The 20,356-nt window shown below is 47.6% G+C and overlaps 8 protein-coding genes; 3 read left to right on the top strand and 5 right to left on the bottom strand.

The window, feature by feature from the left end:
• Positions 1 to 1,088: 1,088 nt before the first annotated feature.
• FFUJ_02054 (related to methyltransferase) lies at positions 1,089 to 2,632 on the bottom strand (the record flags this gene model as incomplete). XM_023575339.1 has 9 exons in its annotated part: positions 1,089 to 1,322; positions 1,376 to 1,718; positions 1,768 to 1,857; positions 1,910 to 1,922; positions 1,972 to 1,999; positions 2,052 to 2,118; positions 2,174 to 2,215; positions 2,263 to 2,405; positions 2,453 to 2,632. 9 exons carry the CDS (start codon positions 2,630 to 2,632, stop codon positions 1,089 to 1,091), a joined length of 1,140 nt encoding a protein of 379 aa, XP_023423709.1.
• Positions 2,633 to 3,273: 641 nt separating this feature from the next.
• FFUJ_02055 (related to lipoxygenase 1) lies at positions 3,274 to 5,493 on the bottom strand (the record flags this gene model as incomplete). XM_023575228.1 has 2 exons in its annotated part: positions 3,274 to 5,134; positions 5,186 to 5,493. The coding sequence occupies 2 exons, from the start codon at positions 5,491 to 5,493 to the stop codon at positions 3,274 to 3,276; spliced, it is 2,169 nt and encodes a 722-aa protein (XP_023423549.1).
• A 1,630-nt stretch (positions 5,494 to 7,123) lies between these two features.
• FFUJ_02056 (uncharacterized protein) lies at positions 7,124 to 8,065 on the bottom strand (the record flags this gene model as incomplete). XM_023575117.1 has 3 exons in its annotated part: positions 7,124 to 7,426; positions 7,493 to 7,601; positions 7,623 to 8,065. 3 exons carry the CDS (start codon positions 8,063 to 8,065, stop codon positions 7,124 to 7,126), a joined length of 855 nt encoding a protein of 284 aa, XP_023423548.1.
• Positions 8,066 to 9,075: 1,010 nt separating this feature from the next.
• On the top strand, positions 9,076 to 10,127 carry FFUJ_02057 (uncharacterized protein; the record flags this gene model as incomplete). XM_023575006.1 has 3 exons in its annotated part: positions 9,076 to 9,321; positions 9,380 to 9,636; positions 9,698 to 10,127. 3 exons carry the CDS (start codon positions 9,076 to 9,078, stop codon positions 10,125 to 10,127), a joined length of 933 nt encoding a protein of 310 aa, XP_023423547.1.
• A 1,932-nt stretch (positions 10,128 to 12,059) lies between these two features.
• Positions 12,060 to 13,839, top strand: FFUJ_02058 (related to pisatin demethylase cytochrome P450; the record flags this gene model as incomplete). XM_023574895.1 has 4 exons in its annotated part: positions 12,060 to 12,374; positions 12,422 to 12,784; positions 12,831 to 13,658; positions 13,711 to 13,839. The coding sequence occupies 4 exons, from the start codon at positions 12,060 to 12,062 to the stop codon at positions 13,837 to 13,839; spliced, it is 1,635 nt and encodes a 544-aa protein (XP_023423546.1).
• A 59-nt stretch (positions 13,840 to 13,898) lies between these two features.
• Positions 13,899 to 14,528, bottom strand: FFUJ_02059 (putative nicotinamidase family protein; the record flags this gene model as incomplete). XM_023574784.1 has 2 exons in its annotated part: positions 13,899 to 14,084; positions 14,133 to 14,528. 2 exons carry the CDS (start codon positions 14,526 to 14,528, stop codon positions 13,899 to 13,901), a joined length of 582 nt encoding a protein of 193 aa, XP_023423545.1.
• A 626-nt stretch (positions 14,529 to 15,154) lies between these two features.
• Positions 15,155 to 16,165, bottom strand: FFUJ_02060 (uncharacterized protein; the record flags this gene model as incomplete). The annotated part of the gene is made up of 1 exon (XM_023574672.1): positions 15,155 to 16,165. One exon carries the CDS (start codon positions 16,163 to 16,165, stop codon positions 15,155 to 15,157), a length of 1,011 nt encoding a protein of 336 aa, XP_023423544.1.
• Positions 16,166 to 17,546: 1,381 nt separating this feature from the next.
• FFUJ_02061 (related to cutinase transcription factor 1 beta) lies at positions 17,547 to 20,311 on the top strand (the record flags this gene model as incomplete). XM_023574561.1 has 5 exons in its annotated part: positions 17,547 to 17,731; positions 17,780 to 18,374; positions 18,423 to 18,503; positions 18,553 to 19,220; positions 19,270 to 20,311. 5 exons carry the CDS (start codon positions 17,547 to 17,549, stop codon positions 20,309 to 20,311), a joined length of 2,571 nt encoding a protein of 856 aa, XP_023423543.1.
• Positions 20,312 to 20,356: the final 45 nt, after the last annotated feature.

Genomic DNA, 20,356 nt, shown 5'->3' with positions numbered 1-20,356 from the left:
TCCAGTCAGAGCACAATTTCGCCGATCCAAGCCGCGGTTCATTTCACGACTCAGTGACTCAGCCTGGCTCAGTGACTCGGCCAAGTATGGAGTCTCGCGATTACTGTATCTGACGATAAAACTTAAGCTTAAGTCCCCTCTATCACCTGCTCTCAATCACTTGACCACCGCTCTTCGGCACTCAGCACTGAATAAGGCAGTAAAATTAGTCCCAATTCTGCCGTAAGATTCTGCCACCGCCTACTATAACCAGTGTCAGCACAACAAGGGAGACCGCGGTATCGGGCCTGTGCCTGCGGCGTAATCTTGGCGATCATTCCACTTATTACCGCAAGTGGAAATAGTGGTCTTTTTTTTTGCCGTCGTAATCCCTAAGACGAGTGATTCCTTGTCATTCATGCATGTACCGCCAGTCTGGTCTGGCAGTTCTTCGCCTTTACTACCCTACGAGGCAACATCACCACGTGGAGTCAGTGAGTGACACGTATTTGGACCCTGCCAAGACGATGCGAAGCTTGTGATGGCTGTGTATTGTATTGAGCCTGAATATCTCACGTGACAGCCGAGTTCAGGGTAACTCATTTCTCTCGTGGTTCAGAGGCTCGTGCTTTTTCGTTTTGTTGAGGTTCCCCAACACGACAAAAAAAAAATTGAGGTCCACTGTAATAAAAATCCAAGCGCTATAGGGTTGGCCGAAGCAGTTGATAACGCCAGGTCATATGATCAACCTCACGACTTGATCTGGCCACGACCATCGGCTACTTTGATGATAAGAACACGCAAGCCAAGACTGTCACGGATCCCGAGGTTGATGCAATTTTGCAAAAGCTTGTGAGTCGCATAACAACTTGTGCATGTGAAAGACATTGCATCATGATGTGATATGATGCTGCAATGTTTCGTTTGCGTTGCCAAGCGTTTTCATCTGCATAGAATCATGCACCTTTTTATCAAACACTATTTTATTTTTGTTTTTAGGATGGATCTAGCTTTCTCGTGCGCACAATGCTTAATGCACTTATGAAATTCCTAGAGCATTCCATATGATCTTCTAGATTCAGAAACTGGCTTATACTGCGACGTGCTGTCTATTCAGGCTTCCTTGCATAAACGACACGCTGTCGATAGAAAGGATGAAACTTTCCAGACCGAATCTCGCGTCGCAATTGAGCACAGTACACAGAAACCTCTTCCTTAGTCCAGCCCAGAACCATGTTAGCCATATACAAAATATAGCCCTCGTAGTCCTGCTCAAGCGCAGCCTGAGCAAACTGTCCAATCTGCTTGAGTCTAGGATCCTGGGGCCAACCTCCAATAGGTGCCTAAAACGATTCAAGTCAGCCACTAATACGAAGAAAAGAATGATGCAGCATACCTTGAAGTCCCAAACCTTCACATCAACAAAGCCTGCTTCCTCCATCCCCTTTTGCTGCAGGTCTTTATCGAGGATCTCAAAAGTGCGGTTTAGCTTTTTCCCGCCCTCGATAAAGAACTTGCCCCATTCGTTGATAGCACAGGTTTCGGTTACAGTGCCATCGTCACTTTCCATTCGAGGGGAGGCCTCATAGCTCTCAACCCAACCGCCGGGCTTGCAAACGCGGAATGCCTCTTTGAACAGGGCGGACCAGTCGCTTATACTTCCATACATATAGCGCATGTGCACGTAATCGAATGAATTGGGTTCATAAGTCCACTCTTGGGTACAATCTTCGATCTCACTAGTCTTGTCAGAACAGCTTGTATAATCAGCCCTTACATGCTACGTACAACTTCAGATTCGGTGGGACCCAGTCAGGTTGGATGGGAGAGATATCTGTCCCGACGACTTCGGCATTGGGATACTCATCGGCGAAATCGCTGTGCCGAGGTCAGTAACGAACAAACGTTCATACGTGTTAAGTCATCTCACATAGCCCAAATACCTATTTCTCTCAGTTAGCTGATGACTTGGAAAGGGTCTCCATAACCTACCAGTCCCGGTTCCAATATCTAGAACTTTCTACAATCTCTGTGAGTATTTTGTTGTAAATATCCAAAGGTTGTATACGAACCTGAATGTCATCCTTCAGAGGAGCTAGATGAAGTTTCCCCTCCAGCGACAGAGACAGGAGGTGGTGACTGTTACCTGTTAGCTTGAGGTCGTATGTATTATCTCTGGCAACATGTGGCTCACTTGATATCCATAGATTCGTTATGATGTTCATCATTCGGTGTCCTGATATACATCAGCCCAGTAGCTCACTCTTGAAAGGGCTTCCATACCAATACTCGGCATTTCCCCGCTCAGAGTGATACGTTCTCCCATGGATAGTGCGATAGTGAAGAATGCTCGAAGAAATTGACTCGGTTGAGCTAGCAACATCATCTCCGACCGCTGAATCAGCGTCGTCAACTCCTGGCGCATCCTACATAATGTCAATGACCGAGCCCAACAGAATGTGATTCCACATACTTCCTCGTTCAAGGTGGCCCAGTGGTTAGGGTTATGGAAATCCTCAGCTGGCTGGGCGGGGTTCTCTGCAGTGGGTGGCTCAGTGGAAGTCTCCTCCGCAGGTGCAGGGGTTGCCTCAGCTGGAGGTGATGAAGCAGCGGCCGCCTTTGGCGAGGTCGATTCAATTGAAGCCTCTGCCATCTTCTGCGTATACCTTGATGATTCTGAGGCAATTCTGAAGGTTGGATGTAATTGAAGACACGACCAAGGCAGCGGAACTGACAACTCAGCAACGTTACAACGCGCTGACCTGACGATAAGAACCCTGTCTTCTCCACCCCACCATGGGCCAAATATCGCCAATTTGCATCTGACATGCCTTTAAGTAGGATTGTCATTTTATTACACGGTATAACTTGAGATTATTACCTCTCTATTACATGCTACGTCACTCCACTAGGTCATGCTAAAGCATGCATGCAGAAATCTACAGTTGTATTGATATAATTAAGGAATTATTACTAATAAATGTGTATAAGCTACCTGCCCTATAGAAGTACCTATAAACATAGTTTCCTCTATAGACTAGGTCTCTAGCAATTAGTAAGTACCGTATTATTAGTATATTAATCTAAAGCTAAAGAAGGACTTATATACGGTCTAAAAAAACATTAGTTATAACAGCTACATCTTGATTCACATGCTCGGGTCAGTTTATCGACGAAATGTCAACGTCTAGCTGCTCAATTAGTTTCTAGCTAAAGTTTAAACTACAACTTCCAGAGTAAAAAAAGCCGGCTTCAACAATAGCAACAAGCTACATACAATGTATAAACCGCTAGTTAAATCAAGATAGATACGGCAGTGTTGCCAGGATCCAAGACCATGTAGGGAATAGCGCCCTCATCCATCCCCTTACTCGTGATAAGGAACTCAACCTCGAGTTTCTTCAAGTCGAGATAGAACGCCTCACTGAACTTGCTGATACTCTTGTCCACATCACTCTCTCCAGACTTGTGTGCACGCCACTGCGACTGCGCAAAATTGATCAGACTGCGCTCGCTGGGTACCTTGAAGCTCAACAGCCAGGGGATTTGAACGGAAAGTAGCCATTCCCTTTGACGATCAGCTGGTAGGGCGTCGAGAAGGTTTTTCTCGGTGTAGTTCTTGAGATCGGCAAGGGACGTCGGCAGTGGGTTGCACAGAGTGGAAGGTTTGGCGAGGACGAATGACTGATAGAAGCTCTGTAAGTAGTTGACGGCGCTGTGGAATGGAGCGGCGATGTGGATTGACATAGTCAAAGCATCACAGAGCTGATCAAGAGTCGTGATAGTTGGGAAGGTCTTGATCCAACCACTTGTCTGCATTTCCTTGCACCACTCTTTGACGTATGGGTCTTCTTGAACCATTTTGTCGGCAGTTTTCTGGTCATAGTACATCAAGAGCATCTTCATGACATACGAGCGAATGGCATTCCACATGGAAACCATGTTCTTGGCGTATGCGTAGTTCTTGTACTTCTTGTCGGCGAGGCCCTCAGTAGTACTAGGGAATCCACGCTTAGACAAATCGTTGGGGACGTAATTGTTGACAAAGTCAAAGTTCTCAAACTCGTATTTGACGTATGAGTACAGCGCATCTGGGCTGACGCCAACAAGATCCTTGATTACTTGTGGAACAAGTGTCTCTCTTGCAGCAGCATTAAGAGATAGAGTCTTGTACCAGTGAGGCTGAAGAATCTTGAAGATCGTGTGTTCCATAGGAATAGTACGATGGGTTGCAACAATCAAGGCCTCTTCGATCAAGTGAGCCCGAGTCAGGTGCACACCAACCTCGTGACGAATCCAGTCTGAAACCTGGGCACAGGTCTTTGCATATCGCCACGGGTAGTCGTCCTTCTCCTTCACAGACGAGTCAGAAGGATCCTTGCGCTGGTTGAAAATGGTGACCGAGTCTTTCATGCTAGCCTTGTAGTCACACACAATGGCAATTGGGTGCAACTTGCCATCGTCACGGAGCTGATAGAGAGTCACTGCTGAACAAGCCCAATTCTCGTCCGAAGAAGGCTCCTTGTGCTTTAACTCAGCATCAGGCTTCGCGCCAAAAGCCTTTCGGAAGTAGCGGGTGTCTTGCACGAAAAGCGAAGCAGAGTCAATAGTGGGAAGAGTCTTGGCCCAATAATCCCACCCATCACGCTTTGCGGTCTCGATGAACTCGGCAAGGAGGTCCTTGGGGACCTTTTCGATGGTAGTGGGGTTGGTGCCAGTGAAAGACTGGTCGGCGAAACGGCGATCGCTGAACCAATCAGGCAAAAGGCCGATATTGCGTCCTTGTTCAATATCGGTTCCTGATTTCCGATGTTCTGCGTTGTACTTGACAAAGGCGTCAATCGTGTTTCCTGCAGTCGGAGCGCCGGAGATGTTTCCGGTTTTAAGGCCAGTAATCCAAAGGGCTGTCTTGCCCAAAAAGGTATCTGGGATGATCTGCTTGATTATCAAACCAGTCTCAACGAGGCCGAGGGCGTTGAAGATTTTGCTCTCTTGTTCATTTTTGGGAATTGTCTGCAGATGGGGAGGATATCGAGAAGGCTTGCCATCTTCTGTCGGGTAGGCCGACCATTGAAACAACTGTTTCTTTTGGCTGAGGTCTACATAGCGAGGCAGGGTAGGCTCAACTTGCAGAACATCAAAATACGACTCGTAGCTGAGGACGTGAGTATATATCCAGTCATCACTATGAATCAGCGGGTCTTACCTTCGCTCAATTCGGCCATATGCGTGAGTTAGTGCAGCTTGAGTGCCAATATAGGTACCCTTCACGATGTTGCCCTTGCCAATTTCTGGCTTCGCCAAGAGATCTTTCTGGGGCTTGGCATAGATCTTGAGCTTCACGAGCTCGCTGTTGAAAACACCAGGGTCTATATCGGAGAATGGCGCATCTTTGATACTAATGCTAGCCTCCTTCTTCTTCTCATCGAGCGAGGGATGCTTGAGAATGTCACCTGGCTTAGGCGCAGCTGGTATAGTTGGCGGAAGACTAGGCAGAACGACGGTGGTTGCCATTTTGAGGAGACTGAAGAGGAAAAAGAATATAACTTGAGTAAAGTGGGCTGTGAGAGGTTTGAAGATAGAAGGGATTGAATGCCAAATGACCGGACTTCTGCTGGTATTTTATAACTGAATTTCATAGATGCCTATCAGGGAACATAGATAGCTACCGATTACAACTCCTCCATACCATTTCTGTATACTGAGACTCGTTTGATTTCATGCCAAGATGGACAGAAGCGCTTTTAGGAAAGACCTTGGCTTGAAGCTGAAAGCTGAAGAGCCGGAATAGCTTCCCCTTACGGGCCGAGACCCCATATTAATGGACACAGAAGCAGCCATCATGCCATATTAACTAGCTGCTCGGTTCTAGAATCTTAGCGATAGGTAGCTAAGCGCTGGGGTTGATCGTGTCGGTACGGATACGTCCGGATGCTGACTAGAAGCTGCAAATGTCTCAGCCTCGGAGGGAAAATGGGAGCTGAAAAGTGTTTCGTTGACCCACAGCCGTTAAATTTAATAATACGCTGCATCTGACTGGTCGCAGGAAATGTGATAGTATCATGGCAATAGTGCTACTACATAAGGCCGACTGACAAGTTTACAAAATACTATTGAAGGAATTGGCACCCTTTTCCATATCTCACATCTCAGTCATTACAAACAAGCGCATATCCCATGATCCAACTACCAAGTCCAGCCGTGTTTTAATACAGAACCGTCAACGCGTACATTAAACTATTAAGAATAGTGTGCTTCCTTGCAGTGCATAACTTTCAATAGCGTGGCGCGCTCCATAATTACGAAGCATGCTGAACTGCGGCTCAGCGGGACCCTAGATAATCTCAGCCCGTAACCTGTCCAGTCACCACCGTCGATCTAAGACACCCTTCACCGCTTGTCCTGAGGCAGAGTTTCAAACTTTAAGGGGTCTCCAGCAGTTGAGGTTGTGATTCGTAGCTAAAACATGGATTGTAATCGCTTGTGGATTATCTATCTCTCCAACTGCCTTTTGCAAGCTGATAATGATCTCGTGATAGAGGCATCAAACTTCACGCCTGTGCAGGGTGAGGCCCGACCCATGCTAAGCGACCCCAATAGCGCGCGATGTATTTGCAATCCAGACCTTGATGGCAACCCGAACCTTTCCCCTTTCGTCGAGCGAGGCTGGGCTGAAATCCCCTATAAGTTTAGCATAATAGGTAGTCTAAGACATTACGCATTTGGCTTGCAGATTTCCTCTTTGAGATTCTACGGGAACTATGAGGGATTATATAAATAACATTTTCTTCAAGTATATAGATAAGGGAGAGTTAGACCGAGATTGAGTGGCTACAGCAGCTAGTTACAGCTTGGTTATATAATAGAATCCTCTAGTTTGGGACTTTCTTTTAAGTCAACAAGCAAACCAGTTACTTATCGATTATTAGGCCCGTAGATAGGGATTTACAATCTTAAGAACTGTAGTTAAGAAGCAATACAGTAGGTCATAGGTTCGTAATTGTTTGCCTGTGACTTTGGTCTTTCTCTGCCTGAAACAATAAGGAAATCTCAGTGATATTAGGCTGGTATAGAGATTACTTAATGTTATAAGTTATTCATAAGTTCATTGATATCACCCCTAACATACCAGGTTCTCACAAGACTACTGAAAGAACTTCATTACCCCGTCGATACTATCCGCACCAACGTTCTGAAATAACGCCTGCTGAGCTTGTTGATGGGCAGAGGCTATGCCCACGGTGACTGGCCGGGACCGTAAAACAGCATCTCCGATATCACCTGCGACCAGTTGCTTCGCTGAATCGTAGCCTTCCATGCGGTGAACTGTGTCGCTGGTACTCGCAGGTGCAGCGTCTACTACACTATAGCACACCCTCAAGCACTGTTGTAGAGCGACCGCGTGTTCATGCAGGGCTTCCATCACAACCCTGTTATGCTCGGCGAGCTGTACGGTTGACAGCAACCGGAGGCTTACTTCTAGACCCTCGATTCGGCCAGAGATCCCACTTACCGCAGTTATGATATTGGTTTCGAGATTCTTGTAGGCTTGCCGATTCTGATCGGATGATGTACTGCGGTTCAGTATCTGGTTAGCTTCGATCTTGTCCGTAAGGTAGAGCCTGATGTAACCATTGACTTACAGATTTACTAATCCCAAAACAATATTTATCGTCGTCTTGTGGGCGGCGAGACGAAATTGAAAGGCCTGGATGCCCTTTTCTTCGAACTGGAGTCGAATTTTGTCCCTCCAGCTAACATGATCTTCGGTAGAATGCGATGTTATCTGCATAACCTTGGCACTGAAGTCGTCACAAACCTCGCAGCAAGCTACCATGCAAGGCTTGAGGTTCTGCAAGCATTTTCTCATTTCGTCTGACAGGCTCTCGTCGTCGGCCTTTCCCAGTGCATCCTTGAGAGATTGCAGAAGCTGTTCGAGGGAAGAGAGATCTGTATGAAGATCACTCAAGGTTTTTGAGGCGGTCCGAAAGCCATCGATAAGTTCGTATAGTCGTTTGCTGCTCTTGTATGCCGCATCAGCGATCGTGATTACGGTGGCAGCTAGCCCAACAGCTTCAGCGGCCATCGCGAGGGTCCAACAAGATTGTTTGATTACAGCTTGGTGGGATAAAGCAAATGCCCATGATCAGACCATGCAAGATTTATATCTCTGGAAGGTTGCGGGAAGCCTGGTAAGCTGATACCGGCGGTATCGTTGCCTGAAGTGCGGGGGTTGAAAATGGGCAGTGCCTTTGGATACCAAAGTCCCACGTGGCAATGCAGGCTTATGCAGACTTTTTTTCAGCTCTCGAAGGCTGAACGAGTCTGTGTCGTAAGATTTCACCTGAATATGAATGTCTTCAAATTAAATAACATCAGACCTGGTTTCCAATATCTCCGTTAACCCCCACTTGCGTTCAGATACCTCATTTGTCCTCCGATCAGGTCAACAGACACTATAGGGCAGTATGGCCAGTCATAACACCAACTCCTTTCTCACTCTGCCTTACATACCCGCCGTGGAGAGCTTCTTAGGGAGAGACATAGACCCTGTTCCAGCATCATCTGTCCAACCTGTCAATAACTACACTGCAAGAGAAAATAGCAAACAGCTTATTATAGGGAGCGTGAGCACTATACCCACGCTGCATTTGCCAGATTTCGGCTTCCTGGAGGACAGTGATGTAGGTCCCACAACACAATCAGACTGTCGCGTATGCTGAAGAATTTGAGCTAGATCAGAACAATCCATCGCCACACCTTGCAGCTTCTAGCCATCATTCAGCACGCTACTTCACATTGCCGGTCTTTCATCGAAGCTTCGTATTTACCAACAAATTATGCCCAATACTTGGTACACAGTCCCCACTGTAACAACTTAACTCTTCTCAATGGCCCATTGACCAGCTGCCTGAGGTTGATTCACAATTTTTTCCAAAACCGAGCACCGAGGTCTAGTACCGTGCAAGCTTTGCAGAAAGACCTCCAACGGGAGCTGGAATTACTCGTGTTGCGTTTATGGTAAGTCACTACCTCAGAGAATCTGTTATGGCAGTGGTGCGCACAAATGCTGACATCTGAAGTCGGATCTTCTCTATGAGCCACCATGATCAAAGCTTGAGAGACGAAACCTGGCTGCCGACACGAGAGATTCAAAATTTCTATCAACAGATGGACTTAGCGGTTCGCGAACTACTCGACTGCATATCACTATGCGCTCTCAAGACTTGCTCTATTCGAATTCTAAATGGCAGTCGAGGAGTGGTCGATCTGCCAATTAAGCTCCTTGACGCGAGCCAGAGTCTCATTCTTATTCCCCCAGGTCTCTGTACATCTAAACAGGTGAGTTCTTACTTTAATACAACGAATAAGCTTACCACTTATGTATTGGAATTGGCAGAAGTTTCATAATCTCCTACGGATTATTCTTCGCCGTCAACCGTGGCACGCCAAGATCGATCAAGAGGAGTATGTATTGGAGGATAAGGAACTGACAACTGATATCGGAACTGAGAATTGGGACACTAAAATGCTTCCAGGAGCAGAAATATTCATGACTATAATCTCAAACCATAAAGGGGCTGTCAGCGATACCTGCTGCCCGAAATGTCGTGCAATAAACATCGTGAAGATGTCTGAAGGGAAAAGAGTCAAGTGGTAAGTCGGACCAAAGAATGGCCTTATTATATAAAGTGGTTTTAACCTTTTCATTTGATAGCCAGAATTGCCATGTCATCTCTAACTTCGTCGAGACCAATCGCGTCGTCAAGTTGCCGGAAGATTACGCGGATTCTCCTACAGAAGAACCGTTGTTAGAGAATGCTTTTCGTATACGCTATCTTCATGAGAAATCTTTGACCCCGATCAGCCGCAGAGCTCCCACCGCCGACGACCGGACCTTCCTTGGGCAGGCTTTCACCCAGTTTTACTGCGGCGACTTCTCCGACTTTCTATACCCACAGCAGCATAACTTATACCACGCCCAGCTCCTCCAGTACAGCAATTTCATCACGCCTTGCAGGGGAAGCCATCCACAGATCCCGCAGCTCCCACACACCATCTCTGCTGTGCAGGCCGCGCGCAGGGTGCCGCTCAGGAACGCATCTGCCAGTAAGGTGACCACAGGAGAAGGGCACAAAAACAGATGAAAAAGAATAAAACCTTTTCTTGGCGACGTTGCGGCAGGATTAGCAGAGGATTTGGAACAAATCCAGAAGACCAACCAAGTAGCACTCAGCACTACGCACCAGATACCAGCATCAGATCGACACTTTGGTACTATGCATGTGCTTCACCAGCCTAGGCCTTATATGCGAACGCTGTCGTGATTTCACCTGCGAAGAAGCAGGATGTGACGAGAAATTCCTCGTCGAGGTCGACTGTAGAAGAAAACACTCTTGGAAGGACCAGGCAACACTTGCGAGGCGCAAAGGCCTTTGATCTTTCAGGGCAGGTTTGGTTTTGGAGACCCAGCGCTTAAGTCCAGTCGGGATCGAGATGGACTTGCTGAGCGGTTAGCATTGAGGCATTTGAGATGGAAAGCGCTACATTGTGGGAGGACTTGCCATCTATTGTGGTGAAAGGTGTCTGCGATTATGCAAACTCTCATAAGAATAAGGGATGGCAAGACTTTGCTGCGGTAACGTTGGCTTGAGTTGTTAAAGCTTTGCTAAAACGATATATCATAACGGATAAATAGATTCTGATACTCCAGGCTCATAGTATATCAAGTAATTCAATTGGACAGTATTAATGCCACCTCTATCTTCTCTCGGCCGGATTAAGCTCTCAGCCACAGGTCTCAGCGGCAAATAACACTTCTAGCTCACAACTGTTAATGCCACCTCAATACCTGGAAATCCTAAATACCATCTGCGTTTGTCAGTCCCCAGAAGTGAACCATTTTCCTACAGTAAACATCCGAGGCAGTGAATGGAAACGCCAACGTAGTTCTCGGTTTTGCCTTGACACTATTGCGACATGAGCATCATGAACTTCGGAACGGGCCGATGATGGCATTGGATGCTATGAAGGATGGTTTGAGCAGTAAACTTTACATTCTTGCCGTATATCCGAACTTCATGGGTGAGGAGCATGGAAAGATCGGAAATTTTGTTGTGAGTGTACACTGATCAACTGTCAGGTCCAATAGTACACTCGATATGAGAGGTATATTTGAATCGAACACATCACAACTTCATCGTACTTCCGAAAAGTCTTTCGTCTAAAAGCTTCTCAGACAGACAGCGGTTGCATTAAGCACAGGAGAAGGTTGAGCCTCACGATATTTTCCGACATCAATTGAGGACTTATGGCATAACGGCTGGGATTCAATGACATGATCTGATGAGAAAAGGGAGGATGAGAAGAATAAACTTAGTTCTGGTCACAGATAATGAACCGCAGCTGATAAATACGCAATGCGTCCAACCAGACTCGAAACACGGCGCATGAAAAGGAGCCTCAATGCAACGCAACACAACAAAACCTTGTGCAATCCCAGCATCGGCAAATTCTGTGACACGGCAGTTGTGATACACGCGATACGCCTGCTGTGATGACGACGTGCACACTCTGCAATCTATCTCTCATCCGCGAACTCCGAATGCCGCAATTCCTCTGTGCGAATGAAGACTCGTTATCGTCGCCCGTCTGCTTACTTTATCTGCGTTATCATTGCTCTCCCGTTCACATCTGCCGACGACATTTATTAGCTCCAACGCAGGCATGTCGCAGGGAAAAACTCTCCTCGCCTCGTTTTCCCAGTAATACGCTGTAGGTATATAATTATGATGACATTTATTTACCAAACCGCAAAAGTGTGCTCGGATATCTGCATCAGCTGTATTTGCCGTGTTTACTTGCCGAGCTGGTGGATCATTTTGTCCCCAAATACCCCAGAATGACCTGTGGGGGCAAACCTGGAGTACCCGAAGACCGAGACTGTCATCAAGATCTGGTCTAAGGTGGAAAGCGATATAAGAAGAGAGTGTGCTAGATAGAAAAATAAAGAAAATAAACCACTCCAGTGCCTTCTTCAACAATTCTTTAATTTGTGTGCCCTTTTTTGTGCCTTCAACATGCACAGTGGCTTGGTTGAAACGCTTCTCAGTGCCCTCGCCCAGCATTGGGTGTTGGTACTTACATCACTGACTGTCGCGTGGCTGGTCAAGAACAGATATCACCATGGTCTAAATAAATACCCCGGTCCCTTTTTGGCGTCTTTGACGGATTGGTGGCGCTTCTGGGATGTTTATGGGCAGAGACCTGAGGTGACGCTGCAGAAACTCCATGCTAAGCATGGTGATATTGTCAGATATGGACCAAATGCTCTATCATTTGCAGACCCTGCTGTTCTCAAGTCCATTTATGGTCTCAGCAAGGGTTATGTCAAGGTATGTCATTCACTTGGCAATAGAAACTTCATGCTTACTGTCTTCAGTCCGACTTTTACATTGTACAACAATCCGTGGTCAAGGGCCACCGTCTCGCATCTCTCTTCAGCACAACAGACAATGACTTCCACTCCCAATTCCGCAGATGTGTCAACTCTGCCTTCTCCATGAGCGCACTCGTTCAATACGAGCCCTTTGTCGACAACACCACCAAATTATTCTTGGAACAGACCGAAAATCTCTTCGCTAAGAGGTCTGATGTCTGTGACTTTACACAATGGCTTCAGTTCTACGCTTTTGATGTCATTGGCGAGATCACTTATAGCAAGAGACATGGCTTCATTGAGAAGAATGAAGACGTTGAAGGTATTGTCGCGTACTTGGGCAAGCTGTTCCTCTATGTTGCACCTGTAAGCCATCCATTCATTTATCCAAGCTCTTACTAACAGGTCTCAGATCGGACAAATCCCCTTCCTCGACCTCATCTTCCAGAAGAACCCTATCTACCTCAAGCTCTCCCAGTGGGGTCTTTTTGACTCAACAATCGCCGTCGCACGCTTCGCCCGCGCCCGCATGGCTGAACGTCTCATCCCTGAGCTCAAGTCGGTTGATAGCCTTCCCACTAGCAACCTCAAGAAACAACCCCTAGGCCAAGACTTGCTCTCCAAGTTCATCGCCGCTCGTGAAGCCCGCCCCGAGTTCATGACAGACACTCTGGTCCAGACCATGGCTGTATCCATGGCCTTTGCAGGTTCAGAAACTACAGCTATCACCCTCTCCGCCGTCTTCTACTACCTACTCCGAAACCCCGAGTGCTACCAGAAGCTCAAGAAAGAGCTTGATGAAGCTGCCAAGGCTGGTGTCTTTTCTGACTACGAAACTGGTCTGGTCACTTTCTCCGAGGCTCAGAAGTTCCCTTACCTTCATGCCTGTGTTCAGGAAGCTTTCCGCATGCACCCCGCACCAGGTCTTCCCCTTGAGCGGATCGTTCCTCCCCAGGGAGCAGAGATTGGAGGCGAGTTCATTAAGGGCGGCACAATCGTCGGTGTCTCAGCGTGGATCATCCACAACCGCCCAGAGATCTTTGGAAACGACACTGATGTGTACCGGCCCGAGCGCTGGTTGCCTGATCCTAAGCTTGACGCTGAAGAGGAAGATAAGCGTATCAAGAAGATGACTGGTATGATGTTCCAGTTTGGCATGGGTAGCCGAACATGCATTGGCAAGAATATTAGTCTACTCGAGATCTACAAGGTTGTGCCAAGTCTTCTAAGACGATTCGAGGTAAGCTTAACTCATCCCGCGCTTTGATGGAGTCAACACTAACAAGAACCAGATTAACTTTGAAGACCCAAGCAAGGAGTGGAGGATCATCAACGCCTGGTTCGTCAAGCAGACAGACTTCAACGTCAAGTTCACACGGAGGGAACTAGTACAGCCAGAATTCTCAGAGAAACAGGAATGAATTGTATAATGAATTGTAATGACATAGATTGTAAAAGTTTATATCACTTATAGATAGTTCTAAGCAATGCTGCTACTCTTGATGATGGTTCCGAAAGCATCGCCAATCTCGCTCAGTGACACCTTGACCAGCTGTGAGGCGTCGACGCCAGGGATGTCACGGTCACCGACGGCATCTTCGGGGATGATGACGTCAAAGCCAAGCTCGTCAGCTTGACGCGCGGTAGTTGAGACGCAGACATGGGCCTTTGCATGATTAGTCTTGCTTCTCAGTAATGCAACTCAGTGACTTACCATGTAGCCTGTAAGAACAACCTTCTTCTTCCCAGTCTTATCTAAGACGCTCTGAAGATCCGTCTTGGTGAATGAACCAGGGAAGTTCTTGTGGATAACAGCCTCGCCATCCTTAGGCTTCAGCTCGTCAAACTCCTCAGCAAGCTTAGTACCTGGGGTGAATACTGGCGCGCCCTCTGGTGTATCATGGACAACATGCACGACACTCCCATTCGCAGCTCGGTATTTCTCCAAAAGTCCAGCGATGACTTTGCGCGACTCAGCAGCGTTGGCCACTTTGAGCTGTCCCTCAGCGTACTCGTTCTGCGCATCGATGATGATGAGAACGCTGTCGGAGGGGCTAGCCGTAGAGGCGGGAATGCCAACAAGGTCGCGGAATGAAGTTGCTGAGGCCATTTTTACTGCTGATTATGTCGTGAATAATGAGTGTTTTTACAACAGATGCGTGTGTCTTTATATAGTGGTTAGGTCATTGACATGACCCCTCACCTGAAGCAATGGGTAGACTTGATGATATTCCCATTACTCAGCAGCCAAGGTCGAATTAAGGTAAATGATCACGTAATTGGAAGGAAAGCCGACAGGTGATTAATCCAGGTACAGCGCAAGATCACCAATTACGCCTTGACTAGGCTGGATGTTGACTGTTGTATCCTTTGGTCCGAAGAGCGATCTCAAATATCATTGGATGAGATCATTGGATTTATGCCCAATTAGTATATTATAGCCGACAGAATGGGTCCTCAATTCCATCCCACTGGTCCATCATCTGCTGTACAGTAATAAGTAACGTTATGATCATTACCGGAAGCTAGAAGTGACTATAATTTCTGACATAACGCTAGTATAGACATATGAAACTTTTCGTGCGATTCGCACTAGTACGATGAGGAGTCTTCTGAAATGATCTCGCCCGCTTCTATGAGTAGTCGATTGTATCAATTATTAGGGAATATTCTAGTCATAGGATGTCCAGCAATTTAACCGTATATTATCCTCCCATCATTAAATCATTTTCTAGTCTACGGCGTAAGGGTATACCCATTTGTCCCATATCCATAAGCACATACATTCCGTGCCTCCCATTTCAAAAAGTCCTCCAAGTCATGATCCAGATTATATCCCATTGGGGGTATTTCCGACTTATCCAAGTCCTTCCCGTCTAGCGAGATCTGGATTGGCATCAATGGACTGATCGGACTTGATAGAGAGCTCGCTGTTGAACTATCGATATCTTCTTGCGTCGCTGCCCATTCCTGCGTTTTTTGGCGTATCATTCTGGGTCGAATTGGTTTTGGCGACTTGAGCGATGGCATGCGGCAGTCTATGGTCGGTCGGATAACTGTGAGGTGTTTTGTTTCGTCTTGGCGTTTGTTGTTTAGGGCGTTGGTGAGGGCTTCGAATGCTTTGTCTGTTTGGCCGGTGATGCACTTGTTGCAATCTGCTGAAGCACTCAATGTGTGTCTGTAATCTAGTGGCGAATTGTTGGTATTCGCGGCTGGAAGATTTGGCATCATTGAGTGCCTTTGTTGGCGTTGTGCCATTCCAGACAGGTCGGTTGTTTGGAGTCGCAGTGGTAATCTTCGTCTGAGTTGTGTAATATTTGAGCCAGCTGATGGTGATTTCCTCTCATCCATACTGCTGTCCCGTTTTATATCCGATCCACCTCTGCTGATAACAGTGAGGAACTCCTCCTTTCCTTCAAAGCTGCTTGGCCGTAGCACGCATGCAGATTGGCTATGCTGGTCCAATGAGGGCGAAAAGGACATGGAATTGCGGACGTCGTGGACTGCAGAAACAGTCTGAATGAAGATGGGTTCGGAATCATCGACGTTTCCGAGCGGTTTTGCCGTCGTCGGCCATTTTATTAGTGAAAGAGCTGGTGATACTGGCCCGGCGCTGGGTAGTTCTGGGCTCTCGAATGACAGGGATGGCTCGCTGTCGGTAGGTGATTTTGTAGCGGGCGTTTGCGATAGCTCGAGAGCCTTGCATCGTTGCTCCCAAAACTCAAGGCCATCGAACCTCTTTACCATTGTGTACTCGGTATATGCTAGCACGATAGTAAATCCATGGAATAAATAATAATGTTATAGTTAGAGGCAAAAAGTAAACATGAAGAAAAGAAAGAATGGGTTCGTTTCGTTGAAATTATACTGAGACAATAACATAATCAAGGGAGCATCCCTAGAAAGGACGAGGGCAAAGCTACTGTAATTAGACACAGAGCCCCATTTGCATTCCGGCACCGTTACGATGTGACGTCCTCGTATTGCGCAGAGCCTAATGGTAGACTCGGCGACACCTACGAGCTACAGGGGTTAATTGATGGTATCGTGACATTTTGTTGTGTGGCTCGTGCCGATTACGTCTGGAACGAGCCGTTGACTGGCTGCACAGCCACGCTCCGCTAACACGAGATAAAAATAGCAGCAATAAACGTGGCATGGTTCTGCAAGCTTGTGCTCCATTGAGCTAGTCACGCGCAAACTGTTCACAGCTGAGTTTTGCTGGGATGAAAAGTATTTAAGATTCTGGTGTCCGAGGAGTCCGACCGGGCTTTATGTGGGAGAGTGGCTGGAGACAACGTTACGTGACTGTCGCCCTGGCTTAGAAACATGACGTAGCGTGACCCTTGGCTACCCTAGAAATCACTGATTCCAGTACATTAAACGGAGAGTTGCCCCTGCAAAAGGCCATTAAATCAGCTCAAAGAGGATGTTAAGCCCTCCTTGGTGCTTAGTTGTTTCGAAAACAACGATTGTGATTTTATAGCAACAGATCTACGTATATGGTTGTGACAAAATGCACTCCAGTTTGTCCCCACGCCATCCCAGGGACCCGAGTCATAGGTGTCATACGATGGGCAAACACAACGTTATGCAAGATACGCGAGCCATCAATTCTCGCGGAGTCTTTACATAGTTTTCGGGTCCCTAGCCTTATTTTTGGGTGGTATTGAATTGTTTTCATACTCAACAGCTCATTTAGCCGTCGGAAGATGCCATTCGCCACCTGGACCATTGTTAGAGGTTTGCTATCTGGGTATCCGTAATCTAGACTGCGACACGGAGCATGATTCACCCCAAACCCAGCTCAAACAAGTACCATCACAAGTTACCAATAGCCAGAACATCAATAACCCTCATCTGATTCCTACTCTTACCGCGTCAAGAGAAAAACTGAAGCTTCCCCGTGGGGCACAAACCCCTCTAGCCGAGAATTCCGAGGCTCACTACCATCCGTCCCACATGGGTCCAGCCCCTTAGCCCCTAGCAGGGGGCGCCTCACTCAGCAAAGACAAGTGCGAGTTTGGGGTAAATCTGGGGTTCAATTCTCCTCTGTTTTCCTGCTCCTCCTCTTCAACCTCGGGTACCACTTTCGTGCTCGTCTCCGCCCTTGCTTATAGGTACCAGGATGAACAACACTCAGCAACCGATTCGCTTCGCCAAGAAGCCTGTCTCGAGGAAGCGCGCGACAAAGGCGTGTCTAAAATGTCGCAAGCGAAAGGTCCGGTGTGATGTCACTCGCACCTCGACGCCTTGCACCAACTGTCGACTTGACGGCTGTGAATGCGTCGTTGCTCGTCGTGCTGATGCTTTGTATGTTATCGACACCATCGCCACTTCTACTCTACTGACATTATATAGTCCCCTTCCTCATCGTAGTGCCTCCGTCGTCTCCGACAATGCCAACCTCATTCGAGACTGCGAAGCCGTCACGGCAGCAGCTTCTTCGACGTCGCCGACTTCGAACGACGATAACCCAACGAGTCCTGTCGACGATGCGACTGCCGTGCTACATATACTAGAAGAGAGCGAATACAAGACATCGGTCGAGCATCAAGAGCGCGTTGACCTTGAGTCGCCCACGACAAACAGTACGGAGGATGTCATCGAAGAGATCAGAGAGATCCCGCCATATACACCCTCAATCATCGAAGAGCCCAGCGAACCGGTACGATCCGAACTCAAAGCTCTATACTCGTCGATGCCCTTCCTTCGGACCCTCAACATGCGCGACTGCGATTTCCACCACCTCAACGCTCAAGGCTGTCTACGCGTCCCGTCCAAACCGATCCTCGACGAATTCATCCGACATTACTTCCTCTACACCCACCCTTTACTGCCTCTTATCAACGAAGCCGATTTCTGGAATGCGTACGACCCCACGCCTAATTCTGCGACAACTGGGACGCCTGTTTCGATGCTTTTGTTGCAATCGATGATGTTTGCTTCGTGCACTGTACGTTGACATCACCACTTTCGTGTTGGGTTGTTCTAACAAATAAAGTTTGTCTCTAAAGAGAGTCTCCGCACGCTGGGATTCGCCACCATCCTTGAAGCCAAGGAGGCTTTTTATACCAAGGCCAAGGTAAATAACATGTGGTATCGTTAGTGAAGCCTTTCTGACATCGATCTAGCTTCTATATGACTTCTCGACCGACCCCGATCCTATTTCCATCGCACAGTCTGCCCTCCTCTTGACCTACTGGTGCCCAACCTTCCGCTCCGGACCCGGCAAGGCGAACAGTAGATGGCTCCGAATCGCTATACAACACGCCAAGTCATGCGACGCCGATAGTTACGACTCTCCCTCTTATGGACTACACATATCACAACAAGATGTCAAGAGGCGGAATATACTTAAACGTATCTGGTGGTGCTGCATTATCCGTGATCGAATCATGCCTCTCTGCGTTCGAAGGAATATCCAGATTACCAGTGCCCATTTCGACTTTGCCAACTGCTCTCCATTATGTTACGATGATCTCGTCGATGAACTTGAATCGTCGCGAGTCTACAACATTGCCACAAAGCACAAGCTCATCCTCACATTAGAACGCCTTACAGAACTTTGTGTCACCCTCACAGACGTCCTGGGTCTAGTTTATCCTACCGAGACATTGCCGATTCTAGATGCGGAAGCACATTCGACAGCGTATGCCCAAGTGCAGGAACACAAGCGGTCGCTCAAGAACTGGGCAGTGGCTACAAGACCACCACTCGCCATCCAAGATTTGACACTGAGTTCAGGAGGATACGAGGACTCTGCAGTATTGTTCACTAATCTAGTCTGGATCTACTTCCAGTAACGTCACCTGCTACCACTTGAAACACATACACTGACATCTCCCCAGCGCCAGCCAAGTCGCCCTCTGCAATTACGAACTCCATCTCGGGCTAATATTAGGTCTCGTCAACCAAACTCCCACCGCATCACACGAAACCCAATTCCTCAAGAACAATAGAAGAGATCTCCGAAACGCCACAAAAAGCATAGCAGAATGCTTCGCCCGACTACATCCCCATCGACTTACTCGTTGGCTACCTAGCAGCGCTGTAGCATGCACAGCTCTCCCGCTTGCGATGCACATGGTCGATATGAAGATGTCCACTGCCTCTTCGGCAACCGAGATATGGGCCCGTCCAGAAGTTGCTTCCAAGCAATCGCGACTCAACGTCCTCATCCAAGTCTTCAGAGAGCTTCACCCCAAGTACGACGGCGTTCATTCTATTTCCAAGACGATCCGGTACTTTATGGAGTGCAGTGATCGCGAGGAACCTTCGCAGATGATGCTCACCAACGATCACGCTGATGTCCTGGCCCGAAGTCCAACGCAATATCTCCGCCTAGCTTTGACCATCGATGTGTGCCTAAGTCAAGATCGCTTGGCTCAAGATAGTGACTTCCCCGCTGCTTTGAGACGTTTCTTCAACAGGAACCGATCCTTGATGCCCATGCTACTAGGACAACCGCAATTTGCACCAATGCCAATGCCAATGACACAACAAATATCTCTCCCCCGACCGCTCTCACCAGCAACTTACGCGAAAAGCTTTTCACGATGGATGGAAGACGATCCCTCCGTGGGTTTTGCCATGCAGATGGGCATAGACATAGGGCCCCAATCGCCCGTAGTCTATGAAGTCGCGGAACGAGCGCAGAAGACATACTCGGAGAGTACAGAAGAGCCATCCCCTGTGTCTGAACAGTCACAGTTCAGTGAGTCGGTAGTGGGTATGGAGACAACTGAGGATCTGCTGCAGCGCCTTCAAGGGGCAGTGAGTTGGGCTCAAAATGATCAAGCTTTGTATTTTGCGCAAGAGATGGGTTTGCTGTCTGATGGGATTGGGTTCAACCAAGGTTATAACCAAGATTATAACCAAGGCTTTTTGTAAAACAACTTGCAAGCGTTGAGATTTAATGACATGACATGAATATAT

This window comes from Fusarium fujikuroi, chromosome FFUJ_chr01 (assembly GCF_900079805.1).
Source record: "Fusarium fujikuroi IMI 58289 draft genome, chromosome FFUJ_chr01".
NCBI lineage: Eukaryota > Fungi > Ascomycota > Sordariomycetes > Hypocreales > Nectriaceae > Fusarium > Fusarium fujikuroi.
The sequence above is the reverse complement of the archived record's forward strand: the minus strand, read 5'-3'. Positions and strand labels throughout refer to the sequence as shown.